Genomic DNA, 23,567 nt, shown 5'->3' on the forward strand with positions numbered 1-23,567 from the left:
TTTCCATGGACTTCATTTTGAATAAATACATTGGTAAATACTAAAACATCCCACTGGACATCTATAACAGATCAGATTTAATGAGGAAGACATGATGTTGGACAGATACAAGGAACTAAATGGGAGCCTTTTAGGGGGGCCTGGGTGGCTCAGTGAGTTAAGCGTCCGACCTCAGCTCAGGTCATGTATCATTCATGAGTCCGAGCCCTGCATCAGGTTCTGTGCTGTCAGCTCAGAGCCTGGACGCTGCTTCAGATTCTGTGTCTCCCTCTCTCCCTGTTCCTTTTCCCAACTCTCTCTCTCAAAAATAAATAAAGATTAAAAAATATTTTATTTCTTTTTAATTTTTTTATGTTTTTAAAATTTATTTTTGAGAGACAGAGAGAGACAGTACAAGCAGGGGAGGGTCAGAGAGAAAGGGAGACACAGAATCATAATCAGGCTCCAGGTTCTGAGCCCGATGCAGGGATTGAACCCACGAACTGTGAGATCATGACCTGAGCCAAATCTTGATGCTTAACTGACTGAGCCACGCAGGCTCCCCTAAAACAATATTTTAAATTGGAGCCTTTTACTTAGTTAAGGTCTTAGATCCTCCCACAATTCCCATGAAGTTCAGTGCTATCTGGAATATTTTTCCTATAGGTGCTTTTTTTTTTCTACAATACGGTACTACATTCTTCTTCTTTTTTAAAAATTTTTAAATGTTTTTATTTATTTTTGAGACAGAAAGAGACAGATCATGAGAGAGGAGGGCCAGAGAGAGTGGGAGACACAGAATCAGAAACAGGCTCCAGGCTCTGAGCTGTGAGCACAGAGCCCAACGTGGGGCTCAAACCCACGAACGTGAGATCATGACCTGAGCCGAAGTCAGAGGCTCAACCGACTGAGCCACCCAGGCGCACCAGTACTACATTCTTCATGCTTTGAATAGTTAAAAATGCTAAGATAGAAGTCTGCTGTCTTTAGCCAATTTCTATTATTTTTGTACTTTTACTTTTTTTAAAGTAATTAAACATTTTTGTGAGATTTATAAGATATTCTAAGGTGTTTTCCTAAAAATAAATTTGACTGTTAAGTGGCTTACTGACACTCTCCTGCATCTAATTAACAGATCAGGATAAAAGTGAGAATATACAAAAGCCATTCTGAAAACTCAAGGTTTCTATTAAAAACAAATTATTATCTAGGTGATTCACTAGGCATGATAATTTAAAGTGTGAGCAAACACTTAAAAGCTACTTTCCAGGAGAAATGTATTTTTAAAAGTTATCTTCAATTTTCATGATTGTTTATATTATCATATCATCTCAGAATGGCAAATGTATTTACATTTTTTCTGGTATCTAGTTTATAGCACCTATATTACTGATACAGAGAATAAAATATTCAGTTAATCTTACAATGTCTCTCAAAGTATACCTATTATAAATAATAAGTTATTTTCTCCTTTGCAGTTACTATTCTAAATGTATTGAATACACTAACGTTAGGAATACATTAACATGAGATTATTAACCTAAAAACTACTTAAAAATTTTGTTTGTTTACTTTTAAGAGACAGAGATGGAGCATGAGAGGGGGGGTGCGGAGAGAGAAAGAGGGAGACACAGAATTGAAGCAGCCTGATGCGGGACTCGAACCCACGAACCGTGAGATCATGACCTGAGCTGAAGTCAGACACTTAACCGACTGAGTCACCAAAGTGCCCCCCTGAAAACTACTTTTATCTAGAGTTTCAATGTTATGGAGTTTTCATGCCAATTATCAATAGACTTTGATAAATGAAAGAGAAATGATCAGATCAGGTAGGGGAAAAAAAAGGAAACAGTTTTTGGAAATTTTTTTGTGGGGATAGGTTTAAGAGATCCCAGAAAATGTGTCACAACTGATACTTTGATGGTTTATGAATGGAGATGGTCCTATTAAATCATGTTGTTTTCTGAACCATATAATAACACTGGAATAGTGCTGTTCTAACAGAAGCTATTTCAGCAGGGTTGGAGGTAACTGCCCGACCCCTCTCTCCTAGTGACTCCTCTTTCTCAGGTCACCTCCATGAAGAAGGAGGGAGGATCAGTGTCCAGTGTTGGCAAATATATGGCAACTTTGATTCAGGTTGACCCACTGTAAACTAGTCTCAGTCCAATATACAAAGACAGGTGTATTAAAATAAAGGAATAATGGAGAAATATTGCTCAAGGACCACTGTATTAATAAGACTTAGAACCAGAGTTTACTACATACTCTGGTCAACGATGGCCACTCTTCACATACTTTGGCAACTCAATTATTATCACTCTGTTTGATTTAGAAAACTACAGTGGGCACAGTTACTTAAGAGTAGGTGCATTTTTCTTTTCTTCTTTTTCTTTTCTCCCTCCCCGCCCCCACCTTTTTGGCTAATTTCAACACCGTGAGGAATAAATGACAAGTATTTGAGTTTGCATTAATTATGCCTTTCAGTCTTTCTTTTCTGCCACTTAACGGCATTTCGGGCATATTGATTATTTTGCCAGTTTGGTTATTAAAAGACTGTCTACTTTATAACTTTATTTGTCAGAATAAATTTGAATCTCCTCTCTTCCTCCCTCTTTTTCCATACAGAGACGTGTGACGGGTTATTGGGCCTATTCAAGGACTCTCAGTCAGTACCAAGAAAGGTTTCTGGCACTGTAAGGCTTCCTTTTCACCAACTTTGGGATTTAGTAGCCAACCTCTGGACAGCAAAACAAATGCCACCAATAGTCCTGTTACACATAAATAATACACATGCAGCACGGTGCCCCCCAAATGTTCCATTTAGAGTGCACTTCTGCAAACCTTCATCTCCCTCCATTCTGATCCACGTTCATTTTACCTCCACCCCTAAAGACAGCACACATGCAACACTGAAGAAAAATTGGATTACCGTGGCTGTTACATCTGGACGTTTCCACGAGCCTGCCATTTTGGTCGTAGCATGCCATGGCTTGGTAACGGTATCCTTGACCACATTCCTTGATATCACCTTGGGCTTTCATTCCCAGCAACGCTTCCACTTTCCCCTCCGGTAAAATGCAGTCTGACCAGTTCCCCACTGGCTGCGCGTTATACTTGTCACAGGGACAGTACTGAGTCTCAATGAGGGGGTACAAATGAGAATTTTTACATTTTTCCTTCTTCTTACTTTTTCCTGTGGAGAAATTTAAGTTGGAAATTATCATTAATTTCAAGCATCCCTAACTTGCCTCCTTCCCTAAACTTCCTTTCCCCATTTTTAATCATATTCAATAGTAGCCTATAAACAAGAGCTATTTTCTCACTCCACAGTGCTTGCTCTGTGTGTAGGCTCTTATTAGTACTGAGTGCTTTGCATAGTAAAATTGTTCTTATTTCCTCATTTCAAAACAGCCATTTTGCAAAAGGCATTACTGTTGTGCTGAATTTTGTACTGTTTGATTAAAATCCTTTCAAATGCTCATGTGCTTTCACTGAAGGTAATTGCATAAATCACTCCTGTATGTTATGTGCCAAAATATGAAATGGAGAGAGCGAGAGTCACTACACTGGACTGGACAGCTGCTTTGTTAATTCCAAATGACACTGCGGTTATGCAGGATTACAATTCATAAAATGACACTTTGATGTTTACTTTTCTAATTATTACCTTGCATCTTTCATTACTGCTGAAGAGTAATCATTTTGGCATACTTGGTGATTAATGTAGTTAATAACAGTCAATAATATTCACAGTGAAGATATTTAGTGTCAGAATAAAAATACTAGAAATGGTTTGCATCTAAATCTAGATAAATTCCATTTTAAAATAAAAAAACATTTGTGCTTGACAAATAACATATCATTTAAACAGAATCACATTTCTATTATATATTTATTACATTATGTATCACATATTATAATACTACTTAATTATATAGCACATAATTACATATGTTTTACAGAAGTTATCTCAAACTTTCATTAAGAAGCCTTATATAGTTTTCAGCAGTCTTCACTACACAGGTGGTTCATTTTATAACTTCTGAATTCTGAACAGTCTACTGGCACCAATGTTTTCAGGTTTCTTTCTGCCACTGACAGTATTTTGGAACACACCAGGTTTTGTTCAGTATGATAGCTCCTGTTCTCGCTCATTATTTACTGCTTTTTGTCATTGTGACTGCCTTTCAAGATGCAGTTTTCAGATACAGAATTAATGTCACATGCCTCTTCTAGGATATGAAGGATAATCAGAGTATGACAGTGAGAATGGGTAAAGAAAACGAAGTGGCAACCTTTCCTTTTGTTCTCCAAGCACTTCACAATCCGCAGGCAATCCACCAAAAAAAAGTTTAAACCAAAAAAATAACCTACCTATTGTATAGGGAGACAGTTCAGTTTTCAAGGTTACCTTTTCTTTCTACTAAAACCACACAGCGTGTCTGTCGCTGCCAACTTACATTAAAATACACACGTGAGTCCACTGGCACATGACGTATCAGTACAGGAGCAGTAAGGCATAGCCATGCGTTTTCCAGATACATTGCCAGAACTCTCCTGGTCTAACTTTTCATGTGTTCTCTAACTTGACGAGCGTTGGCTTTTGCATCCCAATTATTCTTACCGACAATAGCACGCTTTCTGGTCCTAACTGCACCACAGTCTCCATTGCATGAGGAAAACTTGGACCAGCTGGTAAACTGACAGTCATCTTGGCACGGGACCTGGCAGGCCTGGGTGAGGGCTGGCACTGGGCCTGCGAACCAGAGGCATTCGTGGATGCCAGCCTGTCCTCCATCTTGCTTTCGACAAGTTATAGCTAAAGGAAAAGCATAAAGCTGTTTAAAAACAGTCTGAATAATACAATTACCTCACAGTTTAAGAGTTAACCTAACTCTTTTCTTACACAGTCAGAGGAATCCTGTTGTAGGTAGCGGTGTTTCTAATAATTGCAGTAGTCATTACACCAATCCTTTAGGTTTTTTTTTTTTTTTTAAATAACAGCTAGCCCTTGGTGGGTTCTGTGACCCAAAAAAGCACACACACATACCATTTAACAGATTTTTATTAGACGCTATTCAGGATTTCAAGTCATTATTTAGAACTTAATTATTTAAGAGACAAATGGGTTCTGATAATACTTTATGTTGGACACAAGCTATTCACAGAGGTGTAGGAGACACCACATACCTCTAATACTGGTTTCTGTATCACTGGGGCCTCTAGGATTTCTGTGGAGAAAGGGTCTTAGTGGCAGCAAACTGGAAGGTTTGCATGAGAAGTGGGTGCTTGTGGAACTCATCCTGTAGCTATATCTGCATGGAAAGCATGTTCTTTTACTACACTGGAAGTTTGCTGGGATGGCTCTGGAGTGGTTAATGGGGCGGCGGGGCAGTGTTAAAGTCCTTCATCTCCTCTGTCTACAAGCTCTTCACAGCCACAAGTATTAATTATGGATTTAAAAATAAAAACAAAACTTTTGGCAATCTTAATCTCTCATGTCATAATTGCCATTTCCACAATTACATATATACTCTAAAAAATGGTCAAATAATTTAAATTCATATGCATTATTTCCCCCAAGGTACTGTTCCACTGGATTTTTATTTTATTTTATTTATTTATTTATTTATTTATTTTATGTCTTTTATTTATTTTTGAGACAGAGAGAGACAGTGTGAGCAGGGGAGGGTCAGAGAGAGAGGGAGACACAGAATCGGAAGCAGCCTCCAGGCTCTGAGCTAGCTGTCAGCACAGAGCCTGACGCGGGGCTCGAACCCACGAACTGTGAGATCATGACCTGAGCTGAAGCTGGCCGCTTAACCGACTGAGCCACCCAGGCGCCCCTCCACTGGATTTTTAAAGTCATGTCATACTTTATCGCTTATGGAACATAGCAGTAAAATAGCTGTAAGGTATCAAGTCTTAAAGAAAAAGAGCAAGTGATATTTTAAAGTCCTCTTTCTCTGTCATTTCCCCCCACTGGTTTTAAAGATAATTTATTCATTTATTGAGGAAGTAGACAAAACATTTAGACCTTGATCCTAAAGGTGACGTCCTTGAACTAGCTAGTGAAGGAGCACAACACTGAAAGGGCCAATGTGTATGAAGAGGACGGGGTCCCTGAACTTTAAATATATGAAAACCTGGTAGAGTGAACATTAGTGGCAGTTATGAAAGTTATGTGACAGGAGAAAGCAACAGGTGCCCCTAAGAGACCCTCATCACTGAGGAGAGGAGTTGTCTGGTGCTCTGTGTTTATCACACAGGTCTAGTAGCAGTTCTCAAGTCAGGGTGCAGCTTATAATCACCTGGATAACTTCTGAGAAACGTCCATGCGCTTCTCAAACTCAAACATTCTGATTTATTGGTTGAGGACAGGGTCCTGGGCATAAGCATCTTTTTGTCTTTAAAATTTTAATGTTTATTTATTTTTGAAGGGGGAAGAGGAGAGGGACAGAGATAAAGGGAGACACAGAATCTGAAACAGGCTGCAGGCTCTGAGCTGTCAGCACAGAGCCCGATGTGGTGCTTGAACTTATGAGCTGTGAGATCATCACCTGAGCTGAAGTCAGATGCTTAACTGACTGAGCCAGCCAGGCGCCCCGTGAGAATCTTTTTACTAGCTCCTTCGTGATTAAAACACGCAAGGGATCAAGACTGCCATTCTAGCAGGTGATATATTTCCACTTGCAGCAGAAACACCTGGAATACTATAAAAGTTGAAGATTCTAGGATTCATTCCAGAGTTTCTGAATGAGATTTCTTTGTATGGGGTCAGGCAATGGGTATGTTTTTTTTTTTTCCCCCCCAGGTCACTCAGATGTTTCTTATGCATATTTAAATTTAAGACCCACTAGCTTGAGTGGTCAAGGTACAAGGGAAGGTCTGGTTGAGATTTGGGGCTAAGACTGAAAGTGCTGTGGTACTCAGTTGCCCTGGTACTGTGCCAAGGTTGGGAAACAATGGCCTACCATGAGCAAATGATCTAAGGAAGCTCTAAACTTGGAGCTCAAGGAGACTTGCACAAGGAGTGAACCAAAATAGCATCCACATAGTTTGGAAGAATGTTATCTCTGGATTGGTATTGGAAGACTCCCCAGGAAGTGGTATATTAATGATGTGATTTTGTAGTTTGTGGCCATGTAGATGCAGCGTTGATTCTTTAAACACTGTAATCTTAGTAATCTCTGACAGTTTGTCCCAACGATGCTTAAGAGGAGGGACTGACAAAGAGTAAGACAGCAGACATTTTACTTATCAGGATATATAGTAACCTCAAAAATTATTAATTGGACATAAGAGATTTGACTCTTAGAACTCTAAGCTGTGAAGAGGGTCACACTGTTTATAATAAAAGAAAATTACAAAACTAAATTTGAGTTCTTTGAAATAAAACTACTTTTATCTACTTATCCAATTTGACCCTATGAAACAGAGACTTGACTAGAGATCTTTAGATAAACTAAATTAAATTGCCTTAGGTTCTGCATTAAGCCTCTCCTTATAAGGTTCTCCTAGAAATTTTACTTCTGAACTGCTCAATTATCACCAAAAATACCGTCAAATAAAACCACTACCAAAGCAATTCCATAAACTAGTTTTTGTGCAGATCTACACTATTTGCATAAATCTGAAGCCCTTTCCCCCATATACCGTAAGTATTTCAATTAGTTGAAAAGAAAAAAAAATAAATTTCACGTATCTGTCCTCAGAAACCCACTCAGCATTCTGCTTTCCTTATCTGAGATTTCAGACAGTGCACTTTGAATGAATTACTGATGTAATGTTATCTAAACAAGTAGCAACAGCAGTATTTGTACAATATATTGAAAATTTATCATACATCTCAACTTGCTTCTATTCTGACTTAGAGGAAACACAACAATTCAAGCACAGAAATGCAATCTGAAATGAACTTCCTGCTATTAGGGTGAGGAAAATACAAATGTTTGGAAAGGAAACCGCCAGTCTCTCAACTTTATTAACCTTAAAAATCACTTCTAAGATACTGAAGTCAGGGTGGTTTTAACTATAGAAAAGATGTATCACACTAAACATCGTTACCTAGCATACCAGAAAGCTACGTACACCCAGATGGTTCTATCTGAATTTTACACACCCAGAGGGTATCTTGTGTACATGATTATGCAAGTTCTCCTTTGGGCTGAGGCTGAGGTCTTGTTAGCAAAGATGGGCCAAAGACCATGCTAATTCACCATGAAAGCTTCTTAGTGAGGTCAGCAAATATCAAAATGACTATTTTAAGTTAAAATTCTATATTTAACTCTGTTGATTATAGCCATTTATTTAATTTATAATTTTATTTTACTTAAATGAGGCACAGCAATTTTTACTTAAGGGTCATGGACAGGCTGCTTCCAGCAGGCTGAAATCTTGGGAGACATCCATGTGGCTGCCTTGTGGGTTATACATGACTTAGGCCAGGCAAGCTCAGTCCATCAATACTGAGGGAGTGATGGAAAGATAAGTAAGAAAGTGAGTTTCTTCAACAGTAAATGCTCTGGAAAAGGGAGCTAGATCTGTCAGATTAAAAGCAACTCAACAGCCAAATGCAGGGTGGAGACCTTTATGAACGCTGGCTTGAACAAACTGATTGTGAACATTTTTGAGACAGTGGGGGTAAATTAGACATGGGTTGAATATAGATGATATTAAAAAATTATTGCTAGCTTCATTTGGTGTTATAATACTACTACTGTTACATTAAAAATGACTTATGGATGATCTAGACTTATTTGGGAGTTGTTTTGAAGTATTCCAGCAAAATTTATGTAAGTGCGTGAGGAATGGTACATGACCAAGAATGGCAACATGTTAGAAACTACTGAAGTGGAGTGAGTGAAGACTACACTAGCAGTGCTCATTATATTAGTCTTCGTATTTTTGTATCTCTTTGAAACTTCCCATAAATTTAAATGAAAAAAAATCAGTTGAATAAGTAAAGTCAATTTTAGAATGTTTTCATGTAGGTTGAATTTTAAGCCATGTTTTAAAGAGGAGAATAATCAAGGTTCCTGGAATCAAAGGGAATAGATAACATTGGTTTGAGCTAAAAGGACATGGATATCTGTGTTATGCATATATGACTATGTAAATGGGATGTTACTGATGCAGCTGTGAAGTAAATCTAATAGAATTCTGACTGTAGTTGCTCATCTTCATTTCCTTGAAGAGGAATGAAACTCCCTTATTATTCAGGATGAACAAAATAAAAAGGAGTTCACTTGGTCTGCGGATTACCCTTCAGCAGGCAAGACCAAGTCATTTCATTTGAATCATCAGGGTGAAATAAATTACTAGATCTAAAATGTGCACATAGAAGTTCATTACAGGAAACAGAAGAAGATCAATGTCCTGGTGCAGCGAAAGCTGCTGTATTTTATGTAAACAAAGAGTTCAAGGAGCTCTGAGATGTTACTTGGTAAATTGAGTAATATTAACGTGGTTTACCTCACAGCAGCAGTGTCTGGGCAGCACTAGAGACAGAACATGTTCAGCTGATTGAATGATTAGAAGACTGATTTTTTTTCCCTGTAGTGTTAATGAAAAAAAAATGGCTGAAGTGAGAATCATGTAAAAATGAAAAAGCTTAATGTGTGTGAAACCTGATTACCGAGAGACCTAATTGTTCTTAAAAATAAGACCAAAGCCATAAATAATGCAAGAGGGCTCCAGTTGTTTACTAGGTGGCTGTAATGATCCTCGGCTTTCTCTGTGTAGAAGAGATTTTCACTGACAAGTCTGCCAAAATACTTTCTAATTACAACTTGTGAATAGATGAATAGAACTCCAGCAGAATGGAAAGAAAAGTACTTTTTTTGAATTGATCCCAAATAGTTTCCAACAAATCCCCTGTCTCACTGATGCTAATAATACATATGAATGTATGTGAAAGTCCTTGAATGAGGACTTCCTCAAAGTAATAATCAGCTCCCAGTGGAGAAGGTCAGGCGAGGGACCTGAGAAGGGCTAACTAACTGCACTGCAACAAACACAGCATTGAGGAACCAGTGTAGACACATCACAGTGTCAAGATTATTTTATGAGCTATTTAAAAAATAGCACGTGCTAATAATAATTTTATTATGGGGCTCTTGCAGACCCAAATCCCCAAATCAACTAGGATGCTAATATTCATAGGAAATCAGAGCAAAGCATTTAAATATAGAAATAATTCTAGAATTAAAATAAATTTTATGTAAACAAAAAATAGCACTCTAAATGTATTAGGTGGTAACTAATATGTATATCAGTAAGAAAAAAATTTTTTAAATCATGTCTCTGCAAAATTTCTCTTTTTTAAACTTTATTCATTTATTTTCAGAGAGAGAGAGTGTGAGTAAGAGGGACAGAGAGAGGGAGAGAGCAGGAATCCCAAGCAGGCTCTGCATTGTCAGTGAGGGGAGTCCAGTGTGGGTCTCAAACTCACGAACCTGTTACATCATGACCTCAGCCAAAATTAAGAGTTGGACGTTTAACCGAATGAATCGCCCAGGTACCCACATGCAAAATTTCCTTTGCTCTTTGAGTTATGCTGAGTTTTGCCCTTTCCTACCTAGTTCTTTGGAAAAACATTCCTTCTGTATCTTCTCATTTCATAACAATCTCCAAAGATCAACAGATTAATGTGTAATGTAATCTGAGATAAATTAACTCAGATATTCTGGGCCTAACCTTGATAATGTCTCTAATATGTAATCTTTTAAAAAGAACAAAGTGGCCAGAGTTGAAGTAAAGGAGTAATGCCAAGGGCATCAATACAGCTTAAGCCACGTGATTTAAGCACAATATTTAAGCATATTTGCTCACAAAACAATAACTGCATAGACTGTAGTTACATACTTAAATTTCATATCCTACAAATCCATTTAGGTTTATTCTGGTAGACGGACAATTAGAACTTCCTCCCTCCCTCCCCGATTTTCCCTTTAAAAGCTTTTTAACCAACAGATGATACAGGGTGAGTACTTTCAAGACCAGGAGGGTCCCTGCCATATGGGGCATATTATTAAAGGTTTTATTTTCCTTTTTGTGATCCATTTGACAATATGTCTGAATCATATTGGCTTCCACATAGAGGAACCGATATCAGATCTTAGTGACAGGTCAACATTATAATGGACATTCCTTGGCAGGCAAGGATACAGACGGGATGAGGGATTAGGATAGAGAGGCTCAACCCTGGGAATTATTAACCATAGTTCCAGCCAATTCACAGGGTGTACACTTGACACGAGAAAGCATGAAGATCAACAAGGAGTCTGAACAAGAGCAAATCTGAAGTTATTTTTAGGAAATCTCAGCATCTAACCTATGATGCATTTGCATCATATGCTTGGTATAAATGTGTCATAAGGTAATAAACATTGGAATAATACATATGCATTTTAAATAGTACTAATTAACATATCCCCTTAGGGCAGTCCTAGAGAAAAAAAATAAATTGTCCAAAATTGTCATTATTATGAGCCATGTATTTAATTTTGAATGCAAATCTAACGGTAACTCTAACTACAGATATTATGGCTAGATTTCTAGATTTCAGTGATATAGTCACTGACCAACTTGTAAAGTTAGCCTTCTAAATGGCATCCGAATGGCAGACATATAAGTAGAGAGAAGAGAGTAAAAGTTACCGTTCTATTCAATGTTTATACACAGCGACTCAAGTAGCATAAGGCAAGGATAAGCTGTCTATTCACTTAAAAACTTGGGGCGTCTGGGTGGCTCAGTCGGTTGACTGTCCAATTTCAGCTCAGGTCATGATCTTACTGCTCATGAGTTTGAGCCTTGCATCGGGCTCTGTGCTGACAGCTCAGAGCCTGGAGCCTGCTTCAGATTTTCTGTCTCCATGTCTCTCTGTCTCTCTGTCTCTCCCATGCTCATGCTCTGTCTCTTTCCATTTCTCAATAATAAATAAATGGTAAAATTTTTTTTAAAATTAAAAAAATAAAATAAAAAATAAAAACTAGATTGTGAACATAATTTCATGTTATTTTTACTTCCTTTATTGACAATATTATAGGAAAGATGCCTATTTCAAAGGCCCTCTAAAATTTTCCTATAACATTTAAGAATGATTCAATTTTTTAAAGTAGCCAAATCTGGTCAATTCCTTCTTCAAAATATCTCCTTCTCCTCTCTTTATTTTTTATACTATTAGATAAAATTTCTTAAATTACATCATTCTCAATATTCAAAGCCTTGCTAAAATTCACCGCTACGTCTAATTTCCTATTGCAGAAATATTCCTTCTCCCTCTCCTCACCCCTCTTCTGGTATTCAGATCCTCCTGAGTGCAGCCCTTTGCTTCAACTCACTCATAGGAACAATACGCAAATTGCTCAATGTACTGTTGTTCACAGAGATTTTGTGTTTTTCTTTTTGTTCTTTGTTTTTTTGCTTTTGTCATCCTAGATTCAAATGTCATTTCCTCTATCACTATGCCCTATCAGGGGTTACTTCTTTTTATCTTTTCTTACTTGTCTCGTGGTTATTGAGCTGGTTTTTAGGGACTGGTGTTAACCTGTTTTCACAGTTTTCTGAGACAGCTAGTAGCAACAAACTTAACGCTTGTGTACAGTGTGATAGACGTTTCATTTAGAGACACTGGCCCTTCATTATTGCCGTGAACTGAACAGTGTCCTCCAGAAATTCAAATGTTGAGGCCCTAGCCTCCAATGTGATAGCACTTGGAGATGTAGCTTTGGGGAAGTAATGAGGCATAAATGAGGTCTGGGTCTACATGATGAGATTGTGCCCTTATCAGGAGAGACCAGAGAGCTTGCTCTCTCCCTCTCTCTGCCATGTGAGGACATAGCAAGGAAATGGTCATCTCCAAGTCAGAAAGAGAGATCTCACCAGGAGCTGAGTTGGCCAGCACCTTGATTTTGTACTTTCTAGCCTCCAGACTGTGAGATATCAAGTTTTATGTTTAAGCCACTCAGTTTATAGTGTTTTGTTATAGCAGCCTAAGAAGTTTTAAGCATTATTTTATAGAGGATTTTTAATGTTTTTATAGATACACTTGATAAACAAAGGTAACTATTCTGTTTGTAGTAGAGTAACAAATTCAATTTAGAGAAGACTGGGGAAAAATTATGTGAGTCTGGGAATGCTTGATACAAAATTTTTCCTTCACCATTATTTCATTTTCCTTTCAAATGTAATGGGATTGGGTCATAAATAAACACATAAATTCCAATGTGCTTTTCAAATTTTCAGAGCATATCAATTTTCTTTTAAAGCACTTTATGTTCTGATGTAATGGTTCTGAAATATATAGAATGTAACCTTGGTCAAGACTACATTTATGTGATTGGAGTAGAATCTTCCTATATTCTTCCATCTGTGTCATGCTAGGTCATTTATGACTAAGGCTGATTTTCACTAATTTGCTTTACAGTGTGTGTCAAAGCTGGGATGGTAAGCAGGTATATTTAGTTACTTGTTAAAGAGACTCTGGGAATATAACTGCTCCCCAAATGCTTTGCAATGCATCAACACAGATAATTCCTACAATGAGAACAACAATACTATTAATAGCAAAAATGAAAGTCTATCCATAATGGCCACTTTATTGTCAATAGCTGGCATAGAGTAGGAGTAGAGGACTGAAACAGAGGAGACCTTGGATGGTTGGTTTGTAAGCTGGTAAAATAGAATTTAGAGTTTTATTTTTCTACTACTGTGCATAGCTGAAATCATTTGAGAAAATATGAATCATAATAGGTGATTATATGTGTTCTGCTGAGTGGTAGATACTATATGAGACATGAATTCTTTCCTTTCTGTGTATACTTAGTAAATTAACTCTTAATGTCTAGCTCTTGGATATGATTGGTTATCTTGTGGACAGGGGAATTATGAGGGTCTTCTTGTTGGACTTTCATATCTCATGTATTATCTGGTTTTAACTCATTAAAAAAATCTACTAATGAAGTTTTAGAGCCAAGTTTTATTCCTAACTGCCCCCAGCCCACCAAAGAATGCTATAATTTCATCCCAAAGGTGTTTATTTTACTACTGTGAGTGTTGAAAGCCCACGGCTCTCATATCTAAAATAGTTACTTTATTGTTGACTTGAATGGAAAAACTTCTTCCCAAGTGACCAGATAAACTTCAGGGATTTTCTGATCCTAGTGAGTAATGACAATTCAGTACTATTAGAAGTTGTGCCTATATTATTGATTACATGGCTTTAGAGTTTAGGTCAGCAAACTTTTTCTGTAAAGGGCTTGATAGTAAATATTTTTGGCTTTATGGACCATATGGTTTCTGTCACAACTGTTCAATTTTGCCTCATTTCCATGGTAGCAGCCATAGACCACAGATAAAGAAATGGGTGCAGCTATGCTCCAATAAACCCTTAAATGTAAAACCAAACAGCAACAACAAAAACCAGGCCATACGGTAGATTGGATGTACAGGCCATTGATTGCTGACAACTGGTCTAGACCAATAGTTTGATTAAAGCCATGTGATAAAAATTTCTATCTTTAGAATCGCAAAGTGGTAAAGTTAGCAATCTCATATTTTAGTTCATATGGTGTCATTTCCAACACGAACAGGAAAACAGTAATTTAAAGCTAATACCATTAAAGTTATTTAGGTAAGAAGAAATGCTTAAAGAGTATACAAATGCAAACATATTAGAGAACTGGAAAAATACAATAACCATTTTTCTTTCTATATACAAAATATTGTAGAAATCTTAGCTGCTTCTATGGCTTCATCAAGTTCTTTCATGGAAATGCTAGGCAAATTTCTATTAGGTGTCCTAATATCTATCTCTCTAGTGACACTTCAACATGCAGTGTTTGATATTTCCAGTTGTTTCCCCTGCCATCATCTCTAATGCACAACAAAGAATATACAACCTCTAAAATTATTTCCTTTAGACTTAAGAATTTTCATCAATATTACAACTCTCAGGTTGAAAATACTGTAGATAAAGACCCATATGTTTATCCTTTTTTTTTTTAAGTCTATTTATTTATTTTGAGAGAGCGAGCGAGAGGAGGGGCAGAGAGAGAGGGAGAAATAGAATCCTAAGCAGGCGCCATGTTGTCAGTGCAAAGTCTGACCCAGAGCTTGACCGTGAGATCACTACCTGAGCTGAAAAAAGAGTTGGATGCTTAACTGACTGACCCACTCCAGCACCCTTCCAAATGATCATCTTTGACCCATTTATTTCTATCTCTGCTTCCATAGTCTGCTACTAAGTCCTAAAGTTATTTTCCTCTACTGTGTGTTGAAAATCCACTTATTTTTGTACCTTCCCACTACTGTGGTTCCAGTGTGAGCCCCTATTACTTCAGACTCACACTACTATGAGAGTGTCCAGCTGGCCTCCAGACCCAAACATCCTATTTTCTAGCTTATTATGTACATGCTGACAGATAAACCAGTGCTTTCATCAGGTCCTTGCTCCTACCACTTATTGAACAAGGTCTAAAATACTGATCCTGACATTAACAGCCTTCTACAAAATCACCCCAGGCTGTAGCTCACATCTTCAGAGCTTCAACCTACCCACTTTTTCTGTGAACACATTTAATGTTTTTGCTTTTTCTTTCCCCAAATGCTTAGCTAGTGTAATTGATCTTACTTCTCACCTTTCCACTTATTCTTTTTTTTTAATGTTTTTTTATTAAATTTGAGAGACAGAGAGAGACGAGACAGCGGGAACAGGGGAGGGTCAGAGAGAGGGAGGGAGACACAGAATCTGAAGCAGGCTCCAGGCTCTGAGCTAGCTCTCAGCACAGAACCCGACACGGGGCTTAAACCCATGAACCGAGAAATCATGACCTGAGTCGAAACCAGACACTCAACCGACTGAGCCACTCAGGTGCCTCCCTTTCCACTTATTCTAATGTTATGGTACAAGACAAGTCCCAGCCTTCTTTAGGACTTTCCTAAGCCCTTTAGCTTAGAATGATTGCTTTTGCAATGGATTAGTTTCAGTCTTTGACCGGTGATATCATTTCCCTAACCAAATGTAAGCTCCTTGGCTTAAATATATGTATTCTTTCCTGACACATGTGGGTCTTTCTATATAGTCTTCTAAATTCAATCACAGTTGAATGAATGACTGGAACTAGATATTCTGATGTATAGGAGAGGGAGGGGGTAGCTTCTCTATAGAGAAGCAGATTGATGGTAATCCTGAATATACAATTATTTGAATCATCAAAAAAAACCCCAGTACCAGTTGGGATTTTAGTCTCTGATCAGGTAAGAACAAAGACGAAAATAGCAAGAAACTGATAAGTCAATCATGCAGAGTTCTGAAAACGGCCTTGCCCATCAAAGGAGGAACATTTTGCCTTTTTGCCACTAGCAAAAGAAATTTCTCTACTCTTAATTCTTCTCATTTCATGTTTCTGTAGGAATATAGACCCTAAGAAAAAGAATCTTTCATCTACCAAGGCAACAAAAAAAAGAGCTAACTTCATATGGAAGTTAAAGGAGTTCTTTTGAATATATTGATGCGAAAATGATTTGTTACAATGCAACCTTCTCTTCCCAGAGATCCTGAAAATAGAAAAGATTGTTGAGGGAGAGTAAGCAGTCTGACAACAAGATGAGAAAACCTTGTTTAAGTACAGGCAGATGGAGAGCCACCAGTAACAAGACACTAGGAATGGAGCAATCAGAAAGTCAGGAGACAGCAGCACTGAGCAAGCTGGAGGCTCCATTAGCTACTATGAAGCAGTCACCCAGGAGGAAGAATGAACAGAGGTTTTCACATCTGGATAGGAGACGATCACCAGTAGTCACAGAAAGAAGTTTTCATGCAGATTGTATGTCAAAAATCAAAAGGCCCATGTTAATATGGTTGCATTTATGCCTACGATGACCTCTGTGCACATTCCCTGGGGCCATGATCTAACAGGAAGGGTAAGAAATTAACACTTCAGGAAGACTTAATACGTACAAAGCGCTGTGGGGATCATTATGCCCTTGGCCTTGGAGGGAGGAAATGAATGAACCACCGTAGTGTAGCGGTTAAGGAAGAGTTTGGAACTGAAGCTGTTTTCACACTTGTGCAGCTTCTGCCCTGTCTCAGATTCCCTCCAGTGGTGTTCTATAGAAATTCATCTATTTTACCTGACTTCATTTCACACTTTGATCCGTGGGTATTATCTGTGCATAGATTGTAGAATATCAAAAGTGGGAAAATCCTAAAAAATCATTTGGTCCAACCTTTTTTCTTCTTTTTCCTTTTCATTTAAATTAACTGAGACCCAGGAAGGTGAAGGGATGAGCAAGTCTTACCCTGTGGTAGTGAAAAAACTAGTCTAAAAGTCATGTTTCCTGATTCCCCTACTCATGCCTGGTATATTATAAACTCTCTGTAGGGCCTGAGTTGTGTGCAACTGTATGCTTGACTCAGAAAGAATGAGCCAGGTAGAACAAGAAGCTCTTGTATCACTCAATTTCTTGATGGATGGTTTGAAATGGGGAGAATGACTTTCAATTCTAAATACCTAAGGCTCTGTAACTGTAACAGAGGACGGCTATATTTGAGCCATTGCTGATGGTGGAGGACATATAAGGAAAATTAACCATATGAAATAAAGTTCTCAAAATCACTAAGTAGTTAGTAGTATTTATAAACTAAATTTTATGTTTCAAATAAAGATTTCTAAAAGCATAATGATAAAAATAGAAGATTTTATCAAAAAGGAGCATTTCCCCCCTCAAATTAAAAAGGCAATCCAGGGCACCTGCATGGCTCAGTCAGCTAAGCATCTGACTCTTGATTTCGGCTCAGATCATGATCTCAAGGTTCATGAGTTTGAGCCCTGTGTCTGGCTCTGCAGTGACAGTGTGGAGCCTGCTTGCGATTCTCTCTTTGTCCCTTTTCTTTGCCCCTCCTTATCTCTTCCCTCCCCCCAAGTAAATAAACTTAAAAAGAAGCAATTCTTTCACTGTAAAGGATCACAATCAACAAAAACTGGAATTCTGTATGTTCAGATTTTTGCATCACTATCACACACATAATTACAAACGAGGAGCAAAACATATGTTTATGAATTTAAAAAAAGGTAACTGGGCATTCAATTACGTATTCAACTACATTTTAAGTATGTAGCAGGAACTACATGCTAAATGTCAATATGAGTAGAAACAATCATGATATCTAAAGACTGAACTTGCTACAAGTATAAACAATATGTTCCAGAGCTTGAACTGTATTACCCACAAGATCTAGCAAATTCCAGTAAATGTTGGAAATGTTTCCATCTCTCATTCCTGCAAGATTCTGTATTATCTAGTAGTGCAGACACATTGCAGTCCACACATGGCAGATTTAGAGTAAATAAATCTGCCATTTAAAAGTCAGTACTGAATATGAATAGAATTGGGCAGAGCCATGACAACATTAGGGATGTCACTGCTCAGAATTTCTGGAAAGTTAACCAATTATGTCACACGCATGCACATATATAGTACATATGGGCAAGGATATAAGGATCTTATTGACTTTTTTTAGTGTTTTCTATTTATTTTTGAGACAGAGAGAGACACAGAACATGAGCAGAGGAGGGACATAGAGAGAAGGAGACACAGAATCTGAATCAGGCTCCAGGCTCTGAGCTGTCAGCAATAGCCCAATGTGGGACTCCAATTAATAAAATTTGAGATCATGACCTGAGCTGAAGTTGGATGCTTAACTGGCTAAGCCACTCAGACACTCCAAGGATCTCAGTGACGCTTAAGGTGACAAACTGTTATGGAATACCAAGACCCAAACACTAACCAAAAAACCCAAAACAAGGTGCAGGGTACCATAGTCATAACCTTCTCAAGAGCTCGTTTTATCTTAAATAGCAATCAAAGAAAAATTCAACCAAAGGAATTATAGTCTAATGTCAAAGAACAAAGGGCACAATTTGAAAAGATGATTTTCCATGATCCTGTGTGAGGTAGAATGGGTGGTAACAGACTGATTTCTGCTCTGTTTGCTAAGCATAGCAGCAAAGTGACAAACTCACTAAGCTAGTGGTTACATCAGTGAAGTTGAAGAAGTGAAAAGCAAACAAACTAGCTATGGGATGGCGCCTCTCACCTCTTGCCTGTCGTCCGGGCCCGCAGCCTTCCTGCACTCCCGGGCTGTCCTGCTGCACACTCCAAGGGACTAACTGGCACCTGCGCCATTTGTGAGTCTTCCACCTACAGAAACAGAACAGAAGCCTGACAGAGAGGAAGCAAAAATACCAGGCAAATCATAGTGATAGGGTGGCATGGAAACATGACTCTGTCCACTGCAAAGGGGAATTTATTTGACAATGCTCAGTCCCATCTAAATGTAATTTCGATCTCTGTCAAGACATTGAAAAAAAGAAACATTAACTATAAAAGTACTTTCCAGGGGCGCCTGAGTGGCTCAGTTGGTTAGGTATCCAACTTTGGCTCAGGTCATGATCTCACAGAATGTGAGCTCGCGCCCCATGTTTGGCTCTTTGCTGACAGCTCAGAGCCTGGAACCTGCTTTAAACTCTGTCTTCCTTACTCTCTCTCTCTGCCCCTTCCCTGCTCATGCTCTGTCTGTCTCTGCCTCTCAAAAATAAATATGCATGAAAAACACTTTTTTAAAAAAAGTACTTTCTATGCCAGCAGAGACAAGAGTCCATCATTGTCAATTTCTATAGAATTTAACTCTATACACGCATTTAGCCTTTCTTAAAAAAATTGAAGTACAGTTAATACTTATTTCACTAGTTTCTAGTACAACAGCATTTAGCTTTTTTATTGATTAGGACTGGCACCAAATGTAAACTACAGTACTAGAAACTATGCATCCTATTTAAATAAGCTATGCTTAGTTTATAGTCAAGGTATGAAACAGTATTCAGGTCACGAGCTTTTTTTATGGTATCTTTTGGCTAGCATTGTGGGTGTAAATCACAAACTGCAATTACAGCACATTTTACAAAAATCCCCAAGGAAATAAGTTTGAGCTGATAGTTGTCAGGCAGTGTTCATAGTAAACATGTGATTATACTATTTGTCATATCAGGATTAAATGCAGATAAATTAAGATGGCAAACTTGCCATCAGATACATCTTATTTTGTGATCACACATTCCATCCATTAATGCCAAAATACTACATTTGTTATCAGAATGCAATTATATACCACTTCAAGTTTCAATTAGGTGCCTTCTTTTAATAGTTAGGGGGGAAATTTTCCCTAATAATTACCAAGATGATGATAAACAGCTTGAATAAGCTTAATTTTCCTTGAGGTGGCCACAAATGAACAGAACAGACATCTTATTAGCATCAGTGAAATAAAGATGTCATTTTGTGAACCAGAATACCAGCAATCAGGAAGAACAGGTGCACTTTTGAGCCAGGGGAGGAATGCTTAGACTATTCCTCTACGTGGAAGGGAGCTGCTTTTGTGTTTCATCTTTATTAACCATCTTTCTGAATTTCTTTTCTTAAAAATTTTTTAATGTTTATTTAAATTTGAGAGAGAGAGAGAGAACGCGCGCGCCAGTGGGGGAGGGGCAGAGAGGGAGACACAATCCTAAGCAGGCTCCAGGGTCTGGGCTGTCAGCACAGAGCCTGACACAGGGCTCAAACCCAAGAGCCCTGAGATCATGACCTGAGCCGAAGTCATTCGCTTAACTGACTGAGCCACCCAGATGCCCCCACTTTTCTGAATTTCTTATAGTTTATATCAACATAAGGAATTTCCCCAAATCCCTGGAGCTAGTGATACAGCTTGGAAATTGACACAAATTATCCCTGGAGATAATTCGAGTGGCAGAGTAGCAACCTTAGAGAGGCAAGAGATGGCACATACAACCATAAACCACACAGATGCCCCTGAGCCCGGGGGACAGCACTGGCTTTCTTCTCTCACTGTTGGAAAGGAAATGGTCTTGTAGTATTTGCTCAGTGCATGGCTTACAACAGTTCTGTTTTGAACTCTGTTACCTGTAGCTCTGGCACACTTGAGGGGCCTCACAGGCTCTCTCCTCATAGAGCGGGTCCGGGCAGTCCCTGCCTCCATTGGCTGGCAGCTGAATGATGACGCGGTGCCGAGCCTGCTTCTTAACTCCGGAGTCCCCTGCAATGAAGCAGCTTTTTAACTGCTGTACTCTGCACTGATCAAATAATCTCCAAATATCAGGCTGTGTGAAGAAATTACATTGCTTCCAGCTACGTGTGCTTTGACATCTGTGAATGAGATGCCTCATCCAGTCTAAGCATTCCCTAACTTTTCCAGACCCTTATATCAAATGCCTGATCAATTTATATTCAAAAAAATGTGAAGAACAGAGAAAACAGTTGCATAGTCAACTAGCCTTCCTAATGTGCAGATACAAAGTAATTGCTCTTTTATATATTTCCTTCCCCTTGAGAAATAGGGCAGATCTAATTAATTTATTTTCCTCGACTGTAAGTTTATTTTTATGCCATTTCACATAGTCCTGTTTACCACATGGGACTCATACAGTTCTAATGAATCTGTCTTAGGAGACTATATTCCATGTTTTAATGTGAAACTTTATTTTTTTGTTATTCACTTAGTTTTAAATGCATACCTCATAAATTATTCTAGTCATTTATTATTCATGTTAAACAGTCTAAGATCTTCAATTCAGGTCACATTCTAAACATCAGGGCTGTAAGTAGTCAAATGAAAGTGGTTTCTTAGAAGCAAGATTTTTACAGAAACATTCAAAATAGCAATTACTGTAAGTAAATAACTCAAATTATGTTTTTAAAAGGCAATGGAAGTAATTAAGATTTACCTTCAACGAAGATATCAGCTTGACAATATTACTAATATAAAGATGTCCAAATATTTTGTATATGAAACAGATAAGGTATAAGACTTATCAACGTAAATACAAGATATTCCAATTTACTATAGATACTCTTTGAAGACTGATGGCCACATGGCACGATTTTACTTACACAAGAATTCCCTAAAGAATTATTTTAGTAGAGTTCCCGTGATACATTTACATTTTTAAAAATATTTGACATGCAATTACAGGAACAGAAAAAATTAGAAAGATTAGCAGTTCCTAACAATGGATGTTTAGTGACAAATTAAATGAGGGGCATTAGTGGCTTAGTTGGTTAAGTGTCAGACTCTTGATTTTCACTCAGGTCGTGATCTCATAAGTCATAAGATCGAGCCTCACATTGGTCTCAACTTATGGAGACTGCTTGGGATTCTCTCCCTCTCTCTTCCTCTCTCACTGCCCCTACCTGGTGTGCCCTTTCTAACTCTTTCTCTAAGATAAACAAACTTAAAACATCTTTAAAGAAATTAAATGAAACGTTCTTAAAGTTACAGTGTCAGTAGAAAAATATTTGATAATTAGAGCTTTCCTATAATGGGACATTTTTTTCTCATGAAGCTGGAGTATCCCTTAGCCTGTGACTCCCAGCAGTGTGGACTGGAGGTTTCTATATTAGATGGGAGAATGAATCAGATTAATGATTCCTAAATGTCTGACAATGTAGGCAAACTTCCTTCAAAAAATGAAAATGAAAACCAAAACATTACTCAGCCAAAACCCAGAACTACTAAATCAGAATCTTTGCGAGCTGGGTTTGGGGATAAGATTTTTACATAGCTTGTCTGGGAATTTTGACAAAGAACCAGGTTTGAGATCTACTGGAAGGGAGGACCCTGCACGTCTCCTCCCAATTTAAGATTCTAGGGTTCACATGTATCTTTTCAGGATTATTCCCATTGTGGGGGAAACCTGTATTATTAGGGACTATATTAACTACTTCAGTGAATAATTAGAAAACTACCGTTAATAAAGCAGGGAATTAGGGGCTGGAGGTAGTGGGTAAGAGAGAATTGAAGTATTTAAAAGTACTATATAGACTTTTTATTATAATAATAGCAGTTTGAGTGTCAGTTGCAACGTTTACATATTAAATATAATTTATCTAGGAATGATCTAGGAAATGCCTATGGGACTTAACAAAATTGCTTATGCTGCCTCCAACCATTATGTTGTCCAATGGCTCCTATTTTAAGGCCCAGGTGATAAATTCCTTTAATAATTTAGAGCTATAAAAATTTTTGTTTCCTTTGACAATCTATTAAGAATCTTACATGCTTGTGTATTTTGCTTTGCTCACCTGAATCTCAGGGCTGCTTTTCTTCTCAATTGCAGGAGCTCACCTTAACTTTGACTTTATAGTACAAGTTTTCTCTTCCGCTCCCCTTTCTCCAACTCCATTACTACCTGTGTTTACACTAGTATTTTTATTTTTATTTTAATCTTATGATATGTTTAACAAACTAAATAACCGTTCTCATCATTTGTTGGGGGAAGGAGGGAGGTGTTTGTTGAACAAGGAAAAGAGGGAGAGAACACGGAGGAGCAGGTCTTTGTTTCCGAAGTGGTCAAGATTCTTAAAGTCAATAACTCTCCAGCCCTTCTCTACCTGGAGGTGGACGAGAGACACAGAATTGAGACACAGGGATCTGGAGCCTGGAGGACACAATGAACTCAGCATCAGTGGCACCTTATACACTACAGGTCCTGGTCACAGACTCTCTA

At 38.0% G+C, this 23,567-nt stretch overlaps 1 protein-coding gene across 1 annotated transcript in view; it reads right to left on the reverse strand.

Moving 5' to 3' along the window:
• The window catches only part of THSD7A (thrombospondin type 1 domain containing 7A), a 430,772-nt gene that overhangs the window by 57,593 nt on the left and 349,612 nt on the right, over positions 1-23,567 (reverse strand). Inside the window, exons 10-13 of the mRNA XM_029929576.1 lie at positions 20,965-21,097; positions 19,085-19,188; positions 4,607-4,801; positions 2,912-3,175 (exon numbers count right to left, since the gene is read on the reverse strand). Of these exons, the coding sequence (XP_029785436.1) occupies positions 2,912-3,175; positions 4,607-4,801; positions 19,085-19,188; positions 20,965-21,097 (696 nt within the window). The remainder of the gene's footprint in view (positions 1-2,911; positions 3,176-4,606; positions 4,802-19,084; positions 19,189-20,964; positions 21,098-23,567) is intronic.

This window comes from Suricata suricatta, chromosome 2 (genome assembly GCF_006229205.1).
Source record: "Suricata suricatta isolate VVHF042 chromosome 2, meerkat_22Aug2017_6uvM2_HiC, whole genome shotgun sequence".
Lineage (NCBI taxonomy): Eukaryota > Metazoa > Chordata > Mammalia > Carnivora > Herpestidae > Suricata > Suricata suricatta.